This window comes from Glycine soja, chromosome 2 (assembly GCF_004193775.1).
Source record: "Glycine soja cultivar W05 chromosome 2, ASM419377v2, whole genome shotgun sequence".
Classification (NCBI taxonomy): domain Eukaryota; kingdom Viridiplantae; phylum Streptophyta; class Magnoliopsida; order Fabales; family Fabaceae; genus Glycine; species Glycine soja.
Genome location: NC_041003.1, coordinates 27,739,971 through 27,765,684, shown reverse-complemented (window position 1 = coordinate 27,765,684; position 25,714 = coordinate 27,739,971). Strand labels below are relative to the sequence as shown.

Sequence of the window (25,714 nt, the reverse complement as noted above, 5' to 3'; positions counted from 1 at the left end):
GAGATCGTCTTTTTTCTGAGACAGGTTTGGTGGGTTGCGGGAAAAAGAAAGGGTTTTGAGAGCAGAAGGGAAAAAACGAAAATGAGACCAAAGAGAGGCACCTGACTCAACATAACTATTTATACCTAGGGTACTAGCCTATTATTTTCTCTACATTTATTTATTTGTTTATTTTATAAAAATAAACTTTATTTTATTTTCTATCAAACAAATAAATGAAATACCCTTTTTATTTTCTCTCAAATCATTATTTTAATTAATAATTATATCTCCTTATTTATTTATTTATAAAATCTCATCATTTTTCTAAAACTCAATTTATTTATAAATAACAATCATTTTTAATATATATTACAAAAATTGGGATGTTACAAGAGGAGTTCCACTGTCTACGTGAGATGAGTATTTCTCCCTCCACAGATAGTAGTTTACAAATCCAAATGGTGAAGATGTGCATAAATGAGACAGTTTTGGGTTTTTGCGGGAAAAGAAAAAGCTACAATGCAAAGGATATTTCTCTCAGCTCTGACATTTTTTTGTAATTCCCATGATGAGAATGTTCGGAAATGAGTTCCTAACCCGGTACTCAAATTTCACGATGATCCAACGGTGAATGAGTCTGAGATCGTCGTTTTTCTGAGATAGGTGTGGTGGTATGCGAAAAGAAAAAAAAAAAAGAGTTTTGGGAAGAGGAGAAGGAAAACGAAACTGAGAAGAAGAAGAGACGTAGAAAGTATTGTTATTTTTTTATTTATTTTTTTATAAATAAATACTCTATTTTATTTCCTATCAAATGAATAAATCAAATATCTTTCCTTTTTTTCTTTCAGACCATTATTTTAATACATTTATTTCTCCTTATTTTTTTAATTATAAAATCTCATCATTTTTTAAAACTCTTTTTTTTTTAACTAAATTTTTTTTTTAATTTATTTACGAAAAATGGGATGTTACATAGTGAGTCTTTAGCCCTTACCTTGGTCTTGATATGAGCTTCAGGGATGTAATTCACCTAAACTTTCGTATATAAAAAAGTATTAAGTAATTACGTTATTATTCAATCATAAAATAAGTTAATTATCTTTTATAATAATTATTTTAAAACTTTTACCAAAAATATTTTTGATTGATTTTCAGTTTATATCATTAAATTCTTATTATATTATAATTTAGAATAACTTTATGGGTTTGGTTAACAATAATACCACAAGGACACTATAATAAACTAGGGGAAACACATCATGATTTTTTTTACAGATATATTTGGTTTAAGTATTTTAAAAAAAATAGGTTCATTTCCATTATTTGTTCTTTATATTTTAGTGATTTTTTTGTTTTGTTCCTTTAAGTTTCAAAAGTATCATTTTGATCTTTTATGTTTTTAAATGTTTTGTTTTAATCTTTTTAGCAAAAATATTAAATATGTTAACAGAAAAGTGTGACATGTTTGTTAACATTGATTGGGATGATGATATGGCGTGTTAATTGAAACAACATTGTTTCAAACAATTTTAATCCAGTCCATTAAGTTTTTAAATGGTTCCATTTTGGTCATTTAAGTTTAAAAAAATCATTTTAATACTGTCAATTCCAAATACGCATACTCAATACTGGTAGCAGATTACCTTCTGTAACATCCTGGAAATTTCTATCCGGAATTTTTGGAAACGATGTATTTTGAATGATTATATATAAGTATTATTCAGTGTATATGCCTATATGTTCTTGGTAGAAGTAGGAATAGCGGGGGGCAAGATATGCGGGTTAGGCTAATTAAGGGAGAGAAATCCATAACTGGGAGGTTATGGGTTAATTCCTAATTAATTAGTTAAAAATCATCGTTTTGCGTGCGACTTAAAATTTAACGAAACCAACCTCTAAACCACGCTCGGGGTTTCATTCTGAGCATTTTGATATATATATATTGCTTGCTTTCGAAAACTGGCCCCGGCGGACGCAGAGAAACGCGAGAAACTGGAATCAGAGAAACGACACGCAAACCGAGGCAGGATTTTAGCGTTTCAAAGGTCAGATTTTTCTCACTTTTGTGAATGAGTATAGGTCACAGTCAAAAAGAGAAAGTGGGCCCTTTTGCTCCAATTAAATAGGGACATGTGGCAGAGCTTGAATAAAATAATGGAAAAAGGGGAAAACCCTTTTTATTTTAAAACCAAAAAGCTTTTCTCTCTCCTCACTCAGCCAAAGCAGAAATTCAGAAGCCTTTTCTCTCCCTCTCTCACGTAGCTTTCTTCTTCTTCATTCTCCATTGAAGCTTCAAGCAAAGCTTCAACCTTTGGCCACCATTTCTGCCCCAAATCGTGAAAGGAGAGCATTTTTGGAGTCGTGAAGTGCGTGGCTACGAGTGGGACTTCGAAATTTCAGGTTTGGGTGGACTTCTTTCCCTCTTGATTTTCGTGGGTATGGGGTTTTGGGAGATATGAGGGGTAGTTTTGTTAGTTTTCTGCTGTGTGATGATTATTTGTGAAGACATTTGTTGAAAGCTTGTCGAAATTGCCATGTTTGGGTGAGTTAGACATACCTATTCTGTTTTAGGGTTTTTGTGATGATGTTTGTGATGTTTATATGCTGAAATTGCTGATGGAAATCTGTTAGAGATGAAGGGTAGAACTAACCCAAGGTTAGAAAGTGAGAATGTGATGTTATGAGTGGAAAAAGAGTGAGACTTTGAGAGTTGGAAGGCTAAGTCTGAATTCTGTGGTAAATGGAGGTTAGAGTGAGTTAATACTAGCTTGAAATGTCATTTAGAACATGTGAGAAAGGTTAGGCTGAGCTAGAGAGAAAAACAAATGACCAAAGTGAACAAAGAGTCATTGCTAGGGCAAATTTGGGTGTTGAAGAGTCAAATTTTGATTCGGTGAGATTTTAGGTGTAAATCCAGTTTGAACAAGTCTAAATGGATGTTATGGACTGGTGTGAGGTGAGAGTTTGCCTCAAATTTACCTCATTCTAAATTTCACTTTTCAAACCTAGAAAACCCATTGAATTGAGGGGTTTTGGACACCTAGATTTTGTGTTGCTGTGGTTTGAAGCTTGACCTTGGTTTAGACATGATTGATACATGATTTGGGACTTGTAGGATTTGATTTGGGCAAGATTGGATGAGGGGAAGTGTGGTTTTCGAAATCTGCATTTTGTGCAGATTTTTGCTGTGAAATTGTGCAGCAGGATTTTGCACAAGTGCAGAAAAATACTAGGCTTTTGCTGGTTGTGGAAAGAGCAGTGCAGAATGAGTTCTGGATGTTTGCTAGTAGATCCCAACGGTCAAAATGTAGGCTTATGTACTAGAGACTTCCAGTAAAAATTTGGAGTCGATCCAACGGTTAACGAATTGGAACGAAGGAATTGTTACTGGGGTCTTTAAGTGAGAAAAGCTGTGATTTTGGTTGGTGTTTTGGCAGAGTTTTCTGCCTTTGCTCTGTTTTCTTTGCTGTGATAGTTTGTGCTATTTGAATGTTGTATTACTTTGATGTTGGGGAAGCTTGGGAGGATTGATGGGGACCCGGTGTTGAGAGAAACGAGGATATGGGCTACGTGGGAGTACGTGAGCTCAGTTGGAGGTGGGCTACAGGGGATGGTGGGTTTATGCGCGCATTGTGGATGTGGAAAAACTTGTTGTGCACCATCGCCCGACCGCCACCTAGTACCACATGTGATGGGTACCCCATAATCCTACAAGCTTGAGATGAGGAAGTGTTGAAGGGTGAAACTTCCTGCTTTTATTGTTGACCACAGAGTGGTACCTGGAGATATGTCGCGGGGGTCAGGAGACCTTGGGGACGTCAGGTGGGGTGCTATTGCCCAAAACCAAGCTTGACCAATCCCGACCCAACCCGGGCATAGTCGGTCAGTGAGAACCTGTGATGTACCTAAGCAGGCGAGCTCCTGGCAGTCAACAGATAAAAGGAAAACAAGACCACAAAGCAAGGAGGCTTGTGGTGGCTGGCCAGCTGTGAATTTTGTGTAATATGTGGATTGTGGCCTCTGGTAATCGATTACCAAAGGTGAGTAATCGATTACAAGGCTTAAAATTGAGGACAGGAGGCTAAGATGGTCTCTGGTAATCGATTACCAAGGGGTGTAATCGATTACCAGGCTTGAAAACGAAGTCAGGAAACTTAGGGAGCCTCTGGTAATCGATTACCAGCCTGTGTAATCGATTACACAGAGGAATGGGTCACTGGTAATCGATTACCAGGCATGTGTAATCGATTACACAGTGTATTATTGCATATTTCATGTCCTGAGGCTGTGTAATTCAAGTTTAGCCTCTGGTAATCGATTACCAAGGTTGTGTAATCGATTACCAGAGATGAAAAGCCTCAAGATACTCCTTTTAACGTCATGTAGTGGTTATGAGATGCATTGTGTGCAGCGCAGTTAGATTCTTGTGAAAGAGTCTACCCCTTTCTTTTCTTTCTTGTAGATCGTGATGGCGGCGCAGCTAATCCGTGATCGAGTAGAGATGGAGTGCCTAGAGGGAGTTTGGGAGACCCTCGAAGGCAACACGAGGTGCCGATTTCGGGGCACCATTCGATTCACGGCCACTTCTTTGGTGCATCCAGATGAACCTGCACGGACGCTTCAGCGCACGGTGGAGTGGATACTACCCACGCCTACACCATATCGTCTAGTGGAGCCCGTTCAAGTGATCGAGGTAACGTCATCTGAGGAAGACCCTGAGGAGGACCTGGAGGAGCTACCTCCTGAGCCTGCTGTGGATGCCCTTGACTTTCTGGAGGGTGATGAGGATCCACTTCTCGAGGTGGATTCTCCCGAGGAAGTCATGTCGGCATCTGAGGCAGACTCTACGGAGGATAGTGGCCCGAGGGAGATGGCGATCAGCGGAGGCTCTTCATCCTAGTGGACAACTTTTTGGATTAGTTTTGTATACTTTTTGAGGGTGGGGGTATCTAGGACTGACTGTTAGGTTTACTCTTTTGTTTTTATGTGGGTAGACCTGATGTATAGGAATTTGATGATTGTATACATGTGGCTGAAGCCACCACTATGGACACCTTTGCTCTGGATGACACTATATATTTTGTAAAACTCCCATATTTTGGACAGCTTTAAATGATGAATGCATTTATGATCGATCTTGTTATCTGAAAAGAAATCATTAGCAACTTTATTTGTAAAAGAGTTTATCGACTGTATTTTACCCTTTTTTCACGTGACGACCTAAAGTAATGGCTGGTATATTCTTCCTTTTGAGACAGCAAAATAATTTAGAGAATTATGAGTGGTAAGAAAGAAATGACTCCGAATAGAGTTGTGAACTGGCCATTCAGGACTTTATAGTGAGGATTTTCCTTCTAAACCTAGTTATAGTGAAAAGAGAAAGAAATGAAAAAGAAAAAGAAAAAAAAAATTTACCATGGTTTTTGTTATTTAAATTATTACTATTAAACCAGTCATTAATTTAGGGACGCCTCACCTTCTACCAAAATTATCACACTACTTCAAAGAGAAAGGGAAGCTCAATTGTTCATTTGCTCAAGCGATTTTTCCATTAATGATTCCCCTGTATAAGAAAAGTGGTACCTTAGTAAGATTGTACTGAAACTCTATCATTAAAAAATTGACAATTTAAAGTAGCTACAGCTTCCTCAATGGCTTTTGTTCTATATAAGTTGTTGTCAAAAGGATCTTGCCGCAACAAAACAGCTATTGCATTTGCGAATTCTTCAAGAAATTAAATTAATTTCATGTGTAATAATGGAGTGGCTAAAAGTACTGAGTCGCAAAATTTAGATAGTTGTGCACAACCAATAATTCCAAATAAGCACTACTATTGAATGTGTTAAAATTACCATGAGATCAAGCACCAACACAACAACAATATCCCTGCAACTAAAGGGTGTAATCCAGTCCAGGTAGAGCCTTCTGAAATTAAATGGAAAAAAATGTATTATGTTTAAGCCACCCCATCCATAATCTTTATTCTATTCCTGTTCAAAAATTTAAAAAATTAATTCTTTTGGTACAATTAATTTAGATAACTTCAACGTATTAAGTTTTTGTTATTCGGGTGAATTGTATCTAAATTTGAACTTATCTAAAGTAATTTGAAGTAATGTGATAGTTTTGGTAGAAGGTAATGGTATTTACCAGTAATAGATACTGAGTATGCATATATGGAATAGATAGTACTAAAATGAAATTTTTGTAAACTTAAAATGACCAAAATGAAATAAGTTAAAAATTTAATGGATTGAATTGAAACCATTCTAAAATCATTAAGGATCAAAATAACATCATTTGAAATGATGTTATTTCAATTAACATGTAATATCATCATTCCATTAAGTGGTAACGAATATGTCACACTTTTCGGTTAACATGATGTTTATGCTAAAAAAGACCAAAACGAAATCCTTTGAAAAAAAAATAAAAGATCAAGATAAGACTTTTAAAACTTAAAAAACCACAACAACAAATGCTAAAACATAATAACCAAAAGTGACATTTAGGGTGCGTTTTGATTCGCTAAAAAATAAGGGATTGAACAGCACAAAAATATTTGTCCAACTTTTGATTTAAAAAATGACTGAGGGACAATACAAAATAAAGAATGATGAATTGGATAAAAACCCAAAAACTTGTAACTCATTAAATCGGTACAACTTTTTGTCTAGTATCTAATAAAAGTCACAATACAATATTATTCCTATTTTTTTACTTTTCATTTTCCCACATCTGTTTTCTTTTTCCATATGTGTCTCCTTCTCTTAACTTCCCTCTCCAAACATTAACAACCTCACTGCCCTCCTCTTCACCGTGCCAAAACTCTCCCAATTTACCTCCCTCCTCGCCTCTGTCACGTCCCTCACCACGGATCTCTTAGATCGTTCCTCTTTCTCCATTCTCGTCATCCCCAACACCTATCTCATTGCCGACGACCACATCTCCCACCACCACCTCTCCTCGACAGCCCTCGCCGACATCCTTCACTACTGCCATGTCATCCTTTAGTTTCTCTCTTGGTTCGACCTCCGCTCACCCCCTCCCCCCCATCTAGCAAGCTCATCACCACGCTTCTTCAAACCACTAGCCGTGCCACCGACAACTTCGGCTCCATGAACCTCACCCGCGACTCCCAATCTGGCGTAATCTCAATCCACTCCCCTGCACCATACTCCCCCTCCAACACCACCATCCTCTCCTTCAATATTTAATAATTAAGAAAGCTTGAATTTACATATTACCAAAAATATCTTAATAAGATTTTATATTCTTAATAACATTGTATTATTGTGAAATATTTTTAGTTATAACATTATAAATTATTATTAGTTTACTTATGCATTTCGTTAATTTTTTTTGAATTTTTTTTAATTTATAATATGATACTTATAAGATATAGTTAAAAATATATCAACATAATTAATAAATTATAAATTTTTTATAACAATAAATCTAAAATAATACTTTAAAATATATCACAATATTAATAAGTCATGAAAATAAATTTTATGTTAAATAATAAGATAATGTAAAAAGTTTCAAAATCTTATTCTGGATCTTTTCCTGGTGCAAATCAAATATTGCATGGTACAAAGGATATTATTATAGTAAAATTTATATTATTTTGTTCAGTACATAAACACATCAAACAAGATACAATACAAAATTATTTATACTGTGCATTGATCACCAAACTACAGTACAAAAAGTTATCTTATAACTCAACTACTTGTCCAATATTGATCTATTTGTCCTATCTTTTTAGCAAATCAAATACAGCGTTAGTCTATTAGCTTTATGGTTACATTGCATTTTACTCTCCATGTGCAGGGTTTGGTGAATGGTTATTCATAATAAACAATGGTATTGATTTTTTTTATCATAATTTTTCAAAATTATGAAATGACAATTTTGTTCCGATCCATATTTCTTTCTATTCCATTCCATTTTATTTCATTCTTTAAAAACGATAATTAATGAAATAAAAAGTGAATATGAATTAGTTTTAATGGTCTTTTGTAATTTATATTAATTATGATCTTATCACAATCATTACTAAGCGAGGTATGATTTTTTTTTTTTTCATAAAATGGAGGGATGGCATGTTTAAATAAAATAAATCTAATTGGGCAAAACATAATTTGTTGTAAACTTATATCTTTTTTTTATAAGCTAAAAGAGGTATAACACAAGAACTTATTAGGCTGCCATTCATCCTATTACTACTTTTATCATAAGTTTATGTAATAAGTGATAATATGTTATATTTGTGTTATAATGAATACTTTTTTTGTGAAGGTTATAATGAATACTTTAATTACTTTTATTAGTAAAATAATAACATTTTAGTTTAAAAAATAAAACAAAGTTCCTCAAATGTAGGGTTGACAAAATAATTTGTTTTTATAATCTAACAAATTCATCCAGACATATATTCAATTAAGTCGTTTTGATAAACAAAAATAATTGAATTATTATGATTAATGGACAAATGGATCAAGGGGTTCTTTTCATTACTATTGTCTAAAACTCATTTCTTCTTCTTCCTACTATGTGATCAATTGACAATAATATCGTAGTTATTAAAAAAAAATCAAATATAACACCTTTTAATTAGATTGGATAAGATATCCATTTATAAATAATAATTAATTGATGAGTTATATATTTTTAATTAAATGAGTCATGGGTGGGTGAGTTAAGTGAGTTAAATTTTTTCAATATATTTCTAATATTATAAATAGATTTTTTTTTTCATTCATTACAGTACAACTTAAAACTTAAAATTTATCCAATCGAGCCACCTACCCAGGCAAGAAAATGAAATTTTTAAAAATAATTACTGAGTTTTAATTAAGGTCTCTAAATCATTTATTTCTTCTTAGTCCACTTCTAGTTTCTTAATAATTGCTTTTTCAATATTTTGATAAATAGACTAGTTACAATTAATAAGACAGTGTCCTATAGATACAAGATGTCCTTAATCATTTTTATTTTTGTCTAATTTAAATATAATATTGAAAACCCATGGTGAAATTTTAATGGTTCCTCCCCTAATTTACACACAACTATCAATTCTAGATATTTTATCTCGAGGACAAGAATGGATTCAATATCATCATATCCAGATGAACAAAAATCCTAATCCTTAATTCAATTTAGGTTGTTACACATATAAATTAAGGTTGAGAAGACTAACAACAAAAAATAGTATAGTATTTTAGTTGATTTAAAAATAATTCATATTTAAATTTAAATTAATATACAAAAGGCTGGATAAGATGATAAAACGAGATAAGATATAAAAGGCTGTATGAGACACGATGACAGTTTACTTTTTCACATAACCTTACTCAATCTCAAAAGTTGGATAATGTTCTTTGACAAACATTAGGAAAAATATATAACTTTAAAGATCTTATAAAATCAGGGTAAACCAAAATTTTATAAGATGTAGTATAGAACCATTAAACTAACGATAAGCTTAAGGGTAACTTAGCTATCAAGAAGAATTCTTAATTGCTGATTTTCTACTAACAGAGAGGCTAGGAAGTTACAGCCACTCATAGGAAATTGATTCAATTGATACTTTTAGTGTAAAAAAAAGACAAGATTAGGTAATTAAGCACAGAACCATTTAGTTGAGAGAGTAATCAAATCAACGATATGTGCATGCTAATTAGGGATAACTCCCGACTTAGACTGTCAAAGGCTAAGGACCCTATCAAAATACATAACACAGAATTACTCATGCCCATTGGTCCCCCTCCAATCTGTTTACTCCCTCTCGTCTCCCTCTTCTACAGACTCAAACAAGTCATCCCAGTCAGAAATTTTTGGGTTGCTTACACAGATTGTCTTCTCCATATGCAGCATTTCCCCACCTTATTTGCCAAACCAGCAAAACCAAGAAAATGGTAAATCTTTCCTATGATAAAAGATTTCCTGTCATAAGGAATGCATGGATTCAGGCAAACCGTGGTTGAGAAGATACAGCTTTTTCACCATTAAAGTCAGAAATTTTATATACAATCAACAAGAGAATGAATTAGTGATGTGACACTAATCTAATCCCAAGCACTAGGCACACCTTGACCATACCCTCCACCATAATTGCCACAATATCCACCACCAGTTCCGCCACCATAGTAATCTGTTGCTTTATTAAACGAGCCCTCTTTCCTAAAATCTCGGCCACCAAAACGGGATCCCCCCGACTTCCTATTTCTGTTGCCACCACTGTAAGTAGCCCTTGCCGCATAACGGCTGAGCCAGGCAGGTACTTCTTGATTTGCTTCTTGCATCAGATCAGCTAATGGTTTAGCCATGTTGAAATTACCTTCGTTGAAGAAGGCCGTTGCTAATCCCATTTTACCAGCTCGCCCCGTTCTTCCTATCCGGTGCACATAATCATCAATGTCATTGGGAAGATCAAAATTTACCACATGTGCTACCCGTGGGATGTCAAGACCACGTGCAGCAACATCTGTTGCCACTAGAATTGGTGTGTTTCCAGTCTTGAATGACCTCAATGCTAGTTCTCTTTCCTGCATACAAAACCATTACATTGTGCACATTTATTTTCAGGAGTACACAGATCAAAAGAAATATGGGTTTGGATCCCCTAATGTTACATTTCTGTCATGTGAAATCTCAACCTTTAATAAAAAAATAAGAGAGAAAATTTAATAATATATAAAAGGACAAATTCTAGTTCAAAAGCTCTAAAAATATATATATGAGAAAGCACTTTCTAAACTGTAAATTGATTGTGAATAGAATCTTTGGAAACCCTTTTGGGGGGGGAATTAAAATAACTATAGCATTACGGCAGATTTTAAGTAAGGATTTCAACTAGAAGTTGCCACAATAGACAAATTCATTTCTCACATAAAAAGATGGGAGCCCAATAATATCAAGATTGCTAACAATTAAAAAAAAAAACTCAATTGGACCCAAAAAGGTAATTTGAAAGTTCAAAGCACAAATTCTATTGGTTCTAATGAAAAGAGGACAATATAACTACAAGAAAAGTCACCTGAGAAGCAGAAGTGCCATTCAATATTATTATTCGATGAAATGATGGTGGCATGAAGATTTTCTCCCTTTAAAGTAGGAATTGGGTAAAAGAGATGAGCTGTCGTGGTTAATTTGAAACCCCTCATTTCAATTATAACAAAAACAAAACAGTAGATTTTCTATGGAAGAGAAAAATTAGAGGTAGCACAAGAGACCATCCTTATCATCAATGATTACACAAGTAGGATTGGAGACTCTTGTCAAAGAAAAGATTTGGAGGGATAGGTACAAGGTGTTCCACAAGAGGAAAGATTTTCTTAGACAGGGATTTAAATGAGCATGCTGGTGAGGCAAGGCAATTATCAGGAGGTCATGGTGGTTTTGGTTTTGGAGGACTAAATGAGGAAGGACAAACTATTCTTGATTTCACTATGACTTATGATTTCAGAATTATGATCAAGAAGCATGAGGAACATTAAATCACTTATAAGAGTGGAGGTTTAAGGTTGCGAATTGATTTCTTTTTGGTAAGAAGTGTTGTTAAAAGAAATTGTAAGGATTAGAGGGTGATTCCAGGAGAGTCTTAATGCGCAACATAGAATTGATTCTTGATGTTTGTTCCAAAAGGCATAAACAACAAACCCAACAAGTTACAAATCCAAGAATCAAGTGGTGGCAACTCAAGGGAGATAAACATTTGACTTTCAAGAAGAAATTATTGGAGGAATGTAATTGAAAATAACAAGGTCATGCTAACCTCATTTGGGATGAGATGTCTTAGAAGATTAGGAAGGTTGCAAGAGCTGTCTTGGATGAATCAAAAGGTTTTGGACCGAGAGATGAGGAATCTTGGTGGTGGAATGAAAGCATTTAAGACAAGTTAAGAAACAAGAGTGTTTTACAGCCTTACATGGGTGCAATAATGTTAAAAGTTGAGCAAGGTATTTGATAAGCACCCAAGTACTTGGGAACCCTGCCTAAAAAGCTAGCTGCTAAGGGGGAAACCAAGCACTTAAATAATCCACCTCGCATTCCATACTACTTGATGTTGGACTTAGGCACCCCATAATACCAAGTCCCATCATGGCACCACCCCTGAGAACCGACATCCAGGCAGTTTCACTCTACAGCCTTTCAGTCAACCTTTTTTATCAGCCCCTCTGTAGGTAGCCTTTTTCAAGACATCAACAACTGGCTCTAACACCAATTAACAATCATCCAAGTACTTAAGTCGCATTAAGACTCTCCTGGAATCACCCTGTAATCCTTACAATTTCTTTTAACAACACTTCTTACCAAAAAGAAATCAATTCGCAACCAATTAAGAATACTAGAAATGAGACAAGAAAAATTGTGAATGAAGCACAATCTAAAGCTTTTGAAGAGTTCTACAAAGATCTTGAGACAAAAAGTGGAGAGCATAAGATATATAAGCTTGCCAAAAATAAAGAAAGGAATAGATTTGAATCTAGTAAGATGCATTAAGGATGAAGAAGGAAAAGTATTGGTCAGAGATCAAGATATCAAAGAAAGATGGGAGAAACATTTTATAAGCTTTTCAATTATGGACAAAGGATCAGCTTGGAAGTGAAGACAGAGCATATGCATTGCAATTTTAGCAAGAGGCAAGAGGAGTATGACTTGGAAGTGAAGATGGGAGAAGATGCCATACCACATGTTACTAAGTTTAAATATATGGGATCAATAATATAATACAATATCATGAGGAAATTAATGAGGATGTCACACATAGAATACAAGCAAGGTGGTTAAAATGGAGAAAGGCGTCAAGGGTTATTTGTGATTGCAAAATACCAACTTTAAATGCAAGTTTTGTTGTACAGCAATAGTTTGACTATACTCTATGGTAGTGAATGTTGGTTTTAGAGGGACAATACGAAGAAAAGGTCGGGGAGATATAAGGTTGGCTCAGTGGTTGGGAAAGGGTGAAGGGAGAATGTAGTGGGGAGAGGTTGCGGGTTCGAATCTCCCCAACTGACATTTCTAACAAAAAAAACTAACATACTAACATTTGCCGATAAAATAAAACGAGGAAAGGTGGGAATAACATAAATGAGAATGTTAAGATAGATGTGTGACTACACAAGAAAGGACAAGATACTATATGATTGTATACAAGGAGATATTAGTATAGCGCCAATTGAGGAAAATATGACAATTGGTTAAGGTCCAATGGAAAACGGGGAGAACCAGAGAAGGAGTTAAGAGGGATTTTTTGGTAAATAATACGAACTCTGGTCCTTAATATAAGGTCCAATTCACTAGGATTAAGGAAATTGGTTAATTTAGTTGAGAGCATTAAATTTGTCTTAAATTAATTTTTTTCCAAAACTACCCCCATGAACAAAACTAACAAACATTATCACACCATTCTAGGACTGACTTTAATTAAGGGAATTTTTATAAAAAATAATCAATGCAGGGGACATTTCATGTTGGAAAGAGGAGCATTTAATGATAATTTCCTTTCAAGTAGCTTAGTTAATAGTTAGTTGGGTTTAATGTATCTAAGGAAGTTGTGATATTTTAATTGTTCTCTTGAAAACAGAATTAGTTATTTATTATCCAGGTAATCATTTTGATTATAAATAAATCAATCTGCTGGGTGAAAGACTAAACAAGAAAGGCATATTCAAAATAGCTTTGCTTCTCTCGCTCTCTTAACATGAGAACAGAGCTCCTGATCTAGGGGGGCTCTGCTTCCGCACAAAAAGGGTTATTTAGCACGTTTGACTGGACTTTTGAAGTTGTCAAACTTTTCCAGCAACTGTCAGAATTCCGGTGACTTTTACAGCGACTGTCAGAATTCTGGAGACTTTTCGGTGACTCTCAAAATTCCAGTGACTCAGAATTTCGGTGACTTTTCGGTGACTCAGTTTTCGAACAATTTTTCCTGCTGCTTTCAAGTATGGAGGGGGAGGTTGTGCATCCACCTCAGAGTAACCAGTATTGTGATTTGCAGAGCATTCAGTCCGCTTATAGATTGAATGGAAAAAATTATTTGAAGTCGTCACAGCTTATCTTTCGAACTCTAAATGGAAAAGGGAAAATCAGCCACTTGACTGGTGCTGGACCAAAGAAGGGAGACCCAAAATTTACAGCATGGGATGAGGAAGATTCATTGATAATTGCTTGGTTATGGAATTCTATGAATCCAGAGATTAGTGATACCATTATGTTTCTCAGCACAGCAAAAGAAATTTGGGACGCAATAGAACAAACTTATTCTAAAACTAAGTTGTTTGCTCATGTCTATGATGTAAAGGTGAAAACATTAGCTGCAAAACAGGGAAACAAATCTGTTACTGAATATGCTGACCATTTAAAGTCTCTTTGGATGGAATTAGATCATTACAAAGTAATTAAGACTAATTGTGCTGAAGATGCTGCTGTTCCGAAGGAATTTATTGAAAAACACAGGGTTTATGATTTTCTTGTAGGGTTAAATCCTGAATTTGATCAAGTCCGGGTTCAAATCCTTAGAAAACCAGAAGTTTCAAGCTTTAATGAAGTGGTTGCTATTATACGAAGTGAGGAAAGTAGGAGGAATTTGATGCTTGATTCTCCAGTTGTTGAAAGCTCAGCCATGATTGCTGGAAAAGCCAAAAATGACCAGGCAAAGAAAGTAGATTTGTGGTGCACTTATTGTAATAAGGCATGGCATACACGGGAGAATTATTGGAAATTACATGATAAACCTCCCAATCGAGAATTGGGACAAAAAGAAGGAACATCCGGAGGAGCATCTCAAAGAAGTGGACAGGTCTATGTGGCTGAAAAGAATGAAGAAAAAGCAAACTCTTCCAACTTGTCGAAATCTACTAGCCTTAGTCAAGAAGAAATAGAAAGAATGAGAGCCTTTTTTAGCAGCCTTGAAAAACCATTAGGTACTTGTACATTGGCATATTCAGGTATGCTTCCTCTTTCTTTTGGATTTAATGTCTCAAAAACACTTCCATCCCTTTGGGTTTTAGATTTTGGAGCCACTAACCATATGACTCCTTCATTTAAATACTTCTTCACCTATTCTCCGTGTCCTAGCAATAAGAAAATAGCAATTGCTGATTGCACTCTTATAACTGTAGCCGGTATAGGAAACATCCAAATAAATCCCTTCATAACCCTAAAAAATGTTTTGCATGTCCCAAAGTTGTCCACAAATCTTGTCTCTGTTCAGAAACTTACAAATGAAGTCTTGTATTATTATTTTTTACGGCCATTGTTGTGTATTCCACGACAAGGAATCGGGGAGGACTATTGGATGTGCTAGAGAAAGAAATGGCCTTTTTATCTTCTTGAAGAGTCTTGTGTACCAGTTTTAGAAGAAAACCAATCTCATTCCTTCATGTTATAGTCTCAACTATAAAAAAAAAAAAAAAAAAGTTCTACTTTTTCATTATCGACTAGGACATCCCTCTTTTGAAATCATTAAAGTTATGTTTCCATCTCCGTTTTCTGGCTTAAAAAATTAATGCCTTCAATGTGATGTGTGCGAAATTGCAAAACACAAGTGTGTACCTTTCCATCAAGTAATAAAAAGAGTACCTTTCCTTTTTACCTTGTTCATACTGATGTTTGGGGCCATCTCCTATTCCAAATGTGTCCGCGGCTCGCTGGTTTGTGACTTTTATTGATGACTGTACTTGAGTGACTTGGGTTTTCCTTCTTAAACACAAATCTGAAGTAAGCAATGTCTTTCAAAATTTATTCTAATTGATTAAGAATCAATTTGGTGTATCCATAAAGAAACTAAGGTCGGACAATGGGAAGGAGTATTTCAATCAAGTCATTATTCTTTTTTTCCAAAAAGAAGGGATCATTCATGAGTCTTCTTGCGTCCAAACACCACAAAAAACTGGCATTGCAGAAAGAAAAAATAGGCACCTGTTAGATCAAACTAGGGCATTGTTTCAAAAAAATGTTCAAGAAAGTTATTGGGGGGAGGCTGTTCTCACAACTGCTACTTATCTTATCAATATATTACCCTAAAAAATCTTGGGATATAAGAGTCCTATGGATGTACTTTCTTCCTTCTATCCTAACTTATCCACTTCTAGTAAACTTCCCCCAAAAGTCTTTGGGTGTGTCTCATTTGTCCATGTTCATGGTCAAGATAGGGGTAAACTTGATCCTAGAGCTCTTAAGTGTGTCTTTGTTGGCTACTCCTATACTCAAAAAGGGTATAAGTGTTTCCATCCTCCTTCCAAGAAATTTTGTGTCTTGGGATGTCACCTTTCTTGAGGATCAGAATTATTTCAATCATCCTTATCTTCAAGGGGAGAGTCTTTGGGAAGATAAGGAGAATAACTTTGATATACTTGTCCTTCCCACTCTTGAGTTAAATTCTTGTGATCTTACACAAAAACCTGAGCAAGAAACGTTAGCCCAAAATGAATCCAACAAGGATGCGCCCACCAGACTTGAAAATGATATAAGGTTTGGGAAGAATCAGGTTTACACCAATGTTGTTAATGGCGGATGGTGGTTCATGGCGGAAAGCCAAAAATCTACCATAAAAATATGGCGGATGGCATAACGGGAAATGGCGGAAGTCATGGCGCACCAAAAAAAAAAAAAAATATATATATATATATATATACACACACACACACATTTATATATACATATAAATATTAACAAAACAATAGATAAAAAATAAATATAAATAAAAAATTTAAAAAAACAATGGATTGCATTCAAATAAACTAAAAAAATTTCATGAATTGACACAATAACCAACACCAAATAAACTCATTCAAGAGTTCAAAATAACAAAAGGATAAAAGCATAATGCAAAGTGCAAAGTAAAGGTCGAGGTTCTAATCATCTTCTCCAATCCCAACATAATCCTCTTCGTTGTAATTAGTAGAAGAGGACTAAACAGAAAGGAAAAAAAAAAGCAGAACCAAAAATTAAAAAAGAGTGTCAAACAGAAAAAAAAAAACTGAACAAAAGAAAAACAGAACCAGGTGCCGCTGCAGTCTGTAGTCGTTGCCGCCACCGTCGCCGTCGTTGCTCGCGTGCGTGGTGCATGGTGCCGTCGTCAACTTCGGGTGAGACCTCACACTAGTGCGTGGTGCCGTCGTCGCTGGTGCGTGCTGCTCGCGCTGGAGTTCGGGAGTTCGCGTGTTGTGTGCTGCTCATCCCACTTTGATTCGAAAACCGGGTTTAGGGTTGGGTCGGGTCAGCCCAAGACGACCCAATCTCATTTTCGGAAAATTTTCAAAAAAAAAAAGTTTCTTCCGCCATTCCGCCACCACCACCGTTAAGCCTATGGCGCCGCCATTTGAAACCCACAACGCCACCGCTATTTGGTGGCATTTTTTCAAAAATCCGCCATGCCATACCGCCATGGCACCGCCATAACCGCCATTTGACAACACTAGTTTACACAAGAAGATCAAAGGTCATTTCTGAATTAACACATGCCCAAGAGGCCAATCCAACTCCTGTAGATCAGGTACCTAACTTTAATTTTCCAATTTTGAATGATAATCTTTTAGCTTCTCCAAATGAAACGGAAATTTCAGAACATAATGATGACCTTTATCTTCCCATTGCCTTTAGAAAAGGAACCAAAACATGTATCAAAAAGCCTCTTTATCCTCTCTCAAATTACATCTCATTTCATAAATTTTCTCCAACCCATAAAACCTTTCTTGCAAACCTAAACTCTATCTCAATTCCCACTAATGTTTTTGAGGCATTATCTGATAAAAATTGGAAGCAGGCCATGGATACAGAAATGGAGACATTGCCGAAGAACAAAACATGGGAGTTGGTTTCTTTGCCAATAGGAAAGAAACCAGTGGGTTGCAAGTGGGTGTATACAGTAAGTGAGATTGGTCACTTAGGGTTTCACACAAACCTATGGGATAGATTACTCGGAGACTTTTGCTCCAGTTGCAAAGATGAATACAGTTCGAGTAATACTATCTCTTGCTGCGAATTATGGCTAAGAATTACAGCAGTTTGATGTAAAGAATATTTTCTTGCATGGGGAGCTTGAGGAGGAAATTTATATGGAGGTTCCACCTGGATATGAAGGTGCTGCCAATTCTGTTTGCCGGTTAAAAAAAGCTTTATATGGGTTGAAACAATCCCCTCGGGCATGGTTTGGGAGATTCACTAAGGTCATGACAGCCTTAGGATAAAAACAAAGCCAAGGAGACCACACTTTATTCATCAAACACTCGACCTCAGGGGGAGTGACTGTATTGTTAGTATATGAGGATGATATCATTGTTACTGGTGATGATTGGAAGGAACAACAACTTTTAAGTCAACATCTAGAAAAGGAGTTTGAGATGAAAACTCTTGGGAGGCTGAAATATTTTTTGGAAATTGAAGTGTTCCACTCCAAGAAAGGTATTTTCGTATCCCAACAGAAATATGTCACAGATTTGCTGAAGGAGACAGGTATGACAGCTTGTAAACCTCTAAGTATTCCCATGAATTCAAACCTTAAATTGGGTAATGAAGATGAAAGTGCAGAAGTGGATAAGGAGATATATCAACGTCTAGTTGGAATTTGGAAAATTGATTTACTTGTCTCACAAGGCCTAATATTACTTTTGTTGTTAGTTTAGTGAGCAAATTTATGCACTGTCCAAGAGAAGTCCATTTACAAGCTACCTATAGAATTCTCCATTACCTTAAGGGGACACCAGGAAGAGGAATTTTGTACAAAAGAAATGGGAATACAATACTTGAAGCTTATACAGATGCTGACTATGCAAGATCAATAACTGATAGGAGATCCACTTCAGGATATTGTACCTTTCTAGAAGGAAACTGGGTAACTTGGGCTATGGAGCTGAAGCTGAATTTCGGGCTATGCAAGATGTTGTCACGTGATCTAGTGCTGAAGCTGAATTTTGGGCTATGGCACGCACAAGGTATTTGTGAATTGCTTTGGTTAAAAATCATCTTAGAAGACTTGAAGATTAAATGGGAGGGACTCATGAAGCTCTACTGGGATAATAAGTCAGCAATCAGCATAGCCCATAATCCTGTACAGCATGATCAAACAAAACACATTGAAGTGGATAGACATTTTATCAAGGAAAAGTTGGATAGTGGTTTGATTTGTACTCCATATGTGCCTTCACAAGGTCAACTTGCAGATATTCTCACTAAAGGATTGCGCACTCCAAATTTTGATAGAATAATATGCAAGTTGGGAATGGATAACATCTATTCTCTAGCTTGAGGGGGAGTGTTGGAAAGAGGAGCATTTAATGATAATTTCCTTTCAAGTAGCTTAGTTAATAGTTAGTTGGGTTCAATGTATCTTAGGAAGTTGTGATATTTTAATTGTTCTCTTGAAAACAGAATTAGTTATTTATTATCCATGTAATCATACTGATTATAAATAAATCAATCTGCAGGGTGGAAGAGTAACCAAGAAAGGCATATTCAAAATAGTTTTGCTTCTCTCACTCTCTTCTTAACATTTTAGATTGGAACTTATGAAAAGGACCAAGTCAAACTTATAATTTGGACCTCAAAATAAGGATTATAGCTAGTACCTCTGAAAATATGGCCTTTAACCAAGCCAAATAACGTCATGTAATCTATTTAGCCCACGTTACCTAGTGGGAAAAAGGATTTTCTTGTTGTTGTGTTTGTAGAAAAATTAGATACGTGATATCAATCCCCTTTCTACGGTGGTAGGGATTAACATGGATAGGAAGTCTTAAATTTGATCCTTGATTTTTCTTTTTTAAAAAAATTGAGCTGCTAGGATTTTATAATACCTTTTAAATCTCATGAGGAATTTAGAATTTCATAGCACAAGTCAAACTCTTATTTACTACATTTACTTGCACTAAACCAATTCAAGCCCCTGGCCACAACAGAAACATAAAACAAACAAAGAAAAGAAAGGTAATTTTAATGTAATCAAAATAACACAAGTCAAACTCTGATTAACTACATTTACTTGCACTATACCGATTCAAGCCCCTGGCCACTACTAGAAACAACAAAGTAACATAAAATAAACAAAGAAAAGAAAGGTAATTTTAATGTCAATGCTGACATGTTTTACATTTTATACATAAACTTCAATTAGCAAAATAGACTTACTTGTTGTGTTCTGTCACCATGAATGCTAGCTGCAGGAAATCCATTAACACACAAGCAGTGTTCCAATGCATCAGCTCCTTTCTTCGTTTCCACAAAAACTAATGTCAGACCTTGCTGCAAAAAACCACCCAAAAATCCTTAAAGCTATGAATATGATAAATCAGCAACTCAGATTTAGCTACTCTTATGGCAAACAGTTGTTCCAGTGCAGCATAATTTTAAGAATAGTGAACTTTACTAACAAAATATAAACTAATCACAAATACAAGGCTGATGAGAAGCAGTGCATACAGGTGACAACAAATTTACCTTGCCATTAACTCCAGTTTCCCTCTGAGCATGAAGAAGGTCCATGAGGTGGCTTCTCTTGTCTGACTCGAGCACATATTCTACTCTTTGAGCAATTAGATCAGTACTTGAACCGACCCTTCCAACAGCCAGAAACACATAACGTGAAAGAAAATCTGATGCAAGAGCCTGCGTTCAAATGGAAATTGCAAATGTGCTATATCAAACCCACTTTTTCAGAAGAGTCATTACAATCATTGTTCTATCATGTAGCTAAAAGAAAATTACATCTAGCTGATTGCAACATGGTTGTCAACAACTCAACCTTTTATTGATTCATTGATTGGTGTTTCTATCTCATAGAAGGCATGATCCCCAGCACAAAGTGTTAATAACTCATTCAACAGTCAAACACAACCAAATTTAAGTATCCTAGTGACAATTAGAAAGCATCACCCTTAACAATTACCAAAAACTATATCACCATCACTTCATTCTGAATAAACTATTGCCACAACCACCATACTAGCTCTACAAATAATATTTTCTGTCGACTAGTAATAACCGAAACACTGTCATTTTTGCACCTGCCAAGCAAATGCAGCTTGGTTACAGGATCAACAGTAACACTTTCACCTTCCCAAATCAAGTTCCACATGCACTGATATAAATTTTAAAACAGCATGGTTATAGAAACAATAGGAATCTACACAACAGACACAGATGTCATAGCATTGGCATTCCACCACAATGAAACAAAATTTGAATTGGGAGTATTGTCTAAGAACTATTGTATCAAATCTAACTATCTAAGGGTTCATTATCACAAAAATCAATCATTCAAAAGTAAGAGAAGTGTTTAATTTGTGCAAAATTATGGATGTCCAAATTGCTAACTTCACACCTAGACTCTCCTTGGGGACTAACTATGAAAGTTAAAAGCAATTTTTCCATGTTTGACCATACCATAGCAGGATTTTCCATAAAGTTGTCAACCTTTCAGTTATGTAAAAGTGACAAAGTATAAAACAAGCTTTTTCTCCCCTTGTTCAATCAAATGCTTTCTTTTTTCACCACTTTCATGCTTGTTACTGTTGGGGAAGTCTTCTATGATTATTAGGCTTTAAAGCAGTTACTCAAACGCCTTAAATAAAGCAATCGCAATTTCCACTAGTGCAAGAATGGAGTAAAAACTTAAAAACACTTCATTTTCTCATTTCTGCCAGCAGTAAAAAAAGAGAAGAAATACCAGAAAAATGTTTTTTTTTTACAGTAATGGGATTTGTTAGCTTGTTTAAAGAAAAGGTGTTTCCAGCTTTAGAAAAAGATGAAAAATTCAAATTTTTCCCCACATTAGTTTTTTTTTTACAAAAGCAGTTTTGAGCTTCTTTTTTTTTCTTTATTTTTTTTTAGGGGGGAGGGGGGGGGGGGGGAGTTCCTCATGCAAAAACATGATCAGTTTGAGAATGAGTCCCAAGATACCTGTATCTCTTTGGGAAATGTGGCACTAAACAACAGCGTCTGTCTCATGCCTGGAGGAGGCATGTCCATTTGTTCAACTATCTTTCTTATTTGAGGCTCAAAACCCATATCCAGCATCCGATCTGCCTCATCAAGAGCCAAGTATCTTATCATCTGCAATGACAACCTAGCCCTCTCAAGCAAATCCACCAATCGTCCTGGAGTTGCCACCAGAATATCAACGCCTCTCTCAAGCTCCCGTAACTAAACAATGCAACACAACATTATTACCTAGTCAATTTAAGTTATTAACAATGGGCTAGTCATTAATCAATTTTGCGATTAAGAAGTTGAAAACCATCATCTATCAGTTAAACCTTTCATCAGAGCATATAATATAATCGATCAATCAATTCTTCATTTTCGGGTTCAGGATCTCTAAAACCATATTCCATACTGTTCATTTCAGACCAGTCTCCTCTAAAGTGTGCAATTCACTTTAGAGAGTATAGTAATCTCAGTCAATGATGAGAAAATAATCGGTGGTTGATATTATATGAACATGTATAATAAATCATGGATGTGTTGGAATATTAGTCATGAATTTTCACACCAATAACTAATATTACTTACTTTACACGTACTTTAGAGGAACCAAGTCCGTTCATTTCAACACAACTTTGCCCACGCTTGAAATGAGAAATAGTATGATTTTTTGTTTGATAAGTTATGTTCCTTACTAAAATATATATATATACGCACATATAAATATTACATGCATCAGCATAAACCATAATGTCAAGGAGGTGATGGTAAACAAAACAACCAAAATAAAGTATATATAGGCAAAAGTTAAAATAAGTCAGAGTGCCTTGAACATCAGTGGGTAAAAATAACCTGTTGGGTGATTGGTGCTCCTCCATAAGCAACCACCACTTTGACACCAGTTTGATAAGAAAACTTTTTGGCCTCATCATGTATCTGCGAGACAACAACATTTTAGTTTTTAGTATATATAGATCAACATCTACACATATGAAGGCAATGCAAACCAGGATCTAAAATCAGAATTGCACCTGACATGAAAGCTCCCTTGTAGGGGAGAGGATAAGTGCCAGCGGATAAGCAGTTCGAGCCACACGCGGCCTTTGAGCATATTGCTCCCTCATGATTCCACTTATAATAGGGAAGCAAAAGGCAGCTGTCTTTCCTGACCCAGTCTGAGCACAGGCCATCAAGTCTCGCCCCGCAAGAGAAATCGGAATGGCATACCTCTGAACCGGGGTTGGTTTCACATACTTGCATCTCTGTATATTCTGATTCAATGCCACACCCAAATCTATTTCCGCGAATGAATTCACGGGCAGTGGCACATTCTCCCCGCTAGTCTCCACAGGGATATCATCATATGCCTCAAAGTTAATCCCCGTATTCTCTTGCTCACTAAAAGATTGATCCTCAGCTTCAACATTCTCAAAAGGGTTCGCCTCACGCCTCCCACGGTCCCTCCCCACCCCTCTACCATTCCAGCCACCGCCACCACCACTCTGAAAACCAGAACCATATCCTTGCTGCTGCTGCCGCCCGTGATCAGGTTTAAAGTAACCACCACCCTGATGAGGAGCTGGACCACTATGATTAACCCGGTCATTCCCCAGAGCCACCGCCGGGTGTGACGCTGCCGCCAGAGGAACCTCTGACGACAATGCCCGGTTCCGAAGATGTGGCGGTACATAAGCTCCCCGGGAAGGGCAAGCCGAGGCATTGGTGATGCCAGAACCAATGGCAGAGTTGTCAGCAGAATCCGCCCACGAAGTTCTCATACTGCAGAAACCGTCGTGACTTTGCTCTTACAACAAGCAAATGCTGGAAAAAAAACAAAAACTAAGCTTCCCAATCCACGATCCTCTTACCTGCACGCTTTATCACACAATCACGACCAGCTAAACAAAAAATAAAAGTAAAAACGATCAAACCACATAACAAAAAAAAAACGAGATCGCGGCAAGGAAAACTCAAATTCCAAACACGAAATCCACAAATCACAAGAACGCAAGTCGCAAACGCGAAATCCAGCTAATCAAAACAACAAATTCCCAAATAATCATAAGAAAAAAAAACCAACAACTTTCCAAATTGAAAATCATTTTTCCAAAAATTAAAAAAAAAAATAATAACAATCCGCAAGCAGATAGATCGAGAAGAGAAACGAAAGCAAGCTCGTGATTTCTAAAAACAATGAGCGAATCAGATTTCAGAGAAAGAGAGAAAAAAAAAAAAGCGAACCTGAACGAATTACAGAAGAAACGAGCTTCGATAGAGTTTTTTTTTTCTTAAACACGAGGATATCGCTGAAAGGATGAAAGGAGATTTATCTTTTCTTTCTCAAGTTGAAATGAATCAAAACTTTTTCCTTATTTTCTCTTCAAGTTTTCTCCGCTGCCAAACGCAATTTTTTGTTGTGCGCTGAAAATAAGGAGGTTAAAATATCTTAATGTGTTTGGACGAGGGAACGTTTACTTACCTAAATTAAAATTTCTCATTCTTATTCTTATTTTAAATCAAAAAAATTTAAATTATCTAATAAAAAGGTCACATGTCACATGCTGTTTGGGCCCATCGATTTTTTATTTACCAAAACAATGCACTCCCCCCCTTTTTCTTAATCGGTGCTTGATCACTTCGACAGTCGGATAACATATCTTGCTTTGTATTTTGGAATTGACTCCCTTAGCCCTTGTTAAAAATTCTAATCAAGAAGTCACATGAGATTATTTTGTTATTTTTAATTAAACTAATTGATCAAAATTATCAATAATAACATTAGATAATATTTTTTTATGATATTTGTTAATCTTATCTTCATCAGAATAATTTTAAATTTCATAAAAAAAACATTTATCATTCGTACATCTTTTTTGCTAAAAAAAATTTAAATTCTTGACAATTAAAGATTGATTCAAGCGTTCTCGATACAACCAATTGAACTTTTGTAAGTTTGTTTTTAGACATATTATTGTTAAATCGTATCAATACCATAATTAATTTTTGCATAGTTTTAAGTAATGAACAAAGAGAATTAGTTTTCTTTAGCTAACTAATAGTAATGTTGTGATTTTATTTAATTGGAATAGTTTTGTTTTTCAACCACGTAGTCAATATGATTCAATGAATTGGTACACTTAGAACCATATATAGCCAATTAGAATTGATAGACATATTGTGTTCATATGATCATTACATGCACTGAGTCTAAAAAAGGGGACTCTTGTTTAAAGGAGGTTGGTGTTCCACAGTACCGGGCAAAGCTTTTGCTTCATTCTTTACATGGGTTACGTTATTTATAGGGGATTCCTCACTCCTAATACTAGGTTTGGTTTTATTAATACCATCGTTTTTTGAGAAAAAAAAATAGTTAATAATTATGACTTTTCGAGCAAAATAAATATAATTTTTTTAGAAAAAAATAACTTACAGAGATGACAATATTTCAAACATATGTATCAAATTTTAAATAATAATAAATAGAATTTTATTACATTAAATACTGATAGAATAATTATATTAAATATTGATAAATAATATAATGTATACAGAAATTCATAAAATGTCACAAAATTATGCCTAAAAAAATGTATAATGTATAAATTAATTATACATGTAAATTATAGAAAATCATGATAATCAAACAAAAATTATCATAATTATAATACATTAAATAAATTGAATAACATATAATAAAAAAAATTCATAATCAACTTAAAATGTAATGAATCAATTCAGTCTTGATTTTGTTTTAGTTATTAATTTTTTAATCTCATTTATCATTTAAATTATAATTATTTTC

The 25,714-nt window shown here is 35.3% G+C and overlaps 1 protein-coding gene across 4 annotated transcripts; it reads right to left on the bottom strand.

The window, feature by feature from the left end:
- Positions 1 to 9,551: 9,551 nt before the first annotated feature.
- Positions 9,552 to 24,358, bottom strand: LOC114391876 (DEAD-box ATP-dependent RNA helicase 37-like). Of its 4 annotated transcripts, XM_028352892.1 has the most exons (8): positions 24,154 to 24,358; positions 23,781 to 23,810; positions 22,944 to 23,691; positions 22,765 to 22,848; positions 21,889 to 22,131; positions 20,428 to 20,595; positions 20,119 to 20,232; positions 10,056 to 10,535 (listed from the first exon to the last, which is right to left on the bottom strand). In XM_028352892.1, exons 3-8 carry the CDS (start codon positions 23,688 to 23,690, stop codon positions 10,056 to 10,058), a joined length of 1,836 nt encoding a protein of 611 aa, XP_028208693.1. In that variant the 5' UTR covers position 23,691; positions 23,781 to 23,810; positions 24,154 to 24,358. The 4 variants fall into 4 exon arrangements, with proteins under 4 accessions (XP_028208672.1, XP_028208693.1, XP_028208681.1 ...); XM_028352871.1 differs by having other exon boundaries at positions 9,552 to 10,535; positions 22,944 to 23,810; positions 24,154 to 24,357; XM_028352880.1 differs by lacking the exon at positions 23,781 to 23,810 and having other exon boundaries at positions 22,944 to 23,780.
- Positions 24,359 to 25,714: the final 1,356 nt, after the last annotated feature.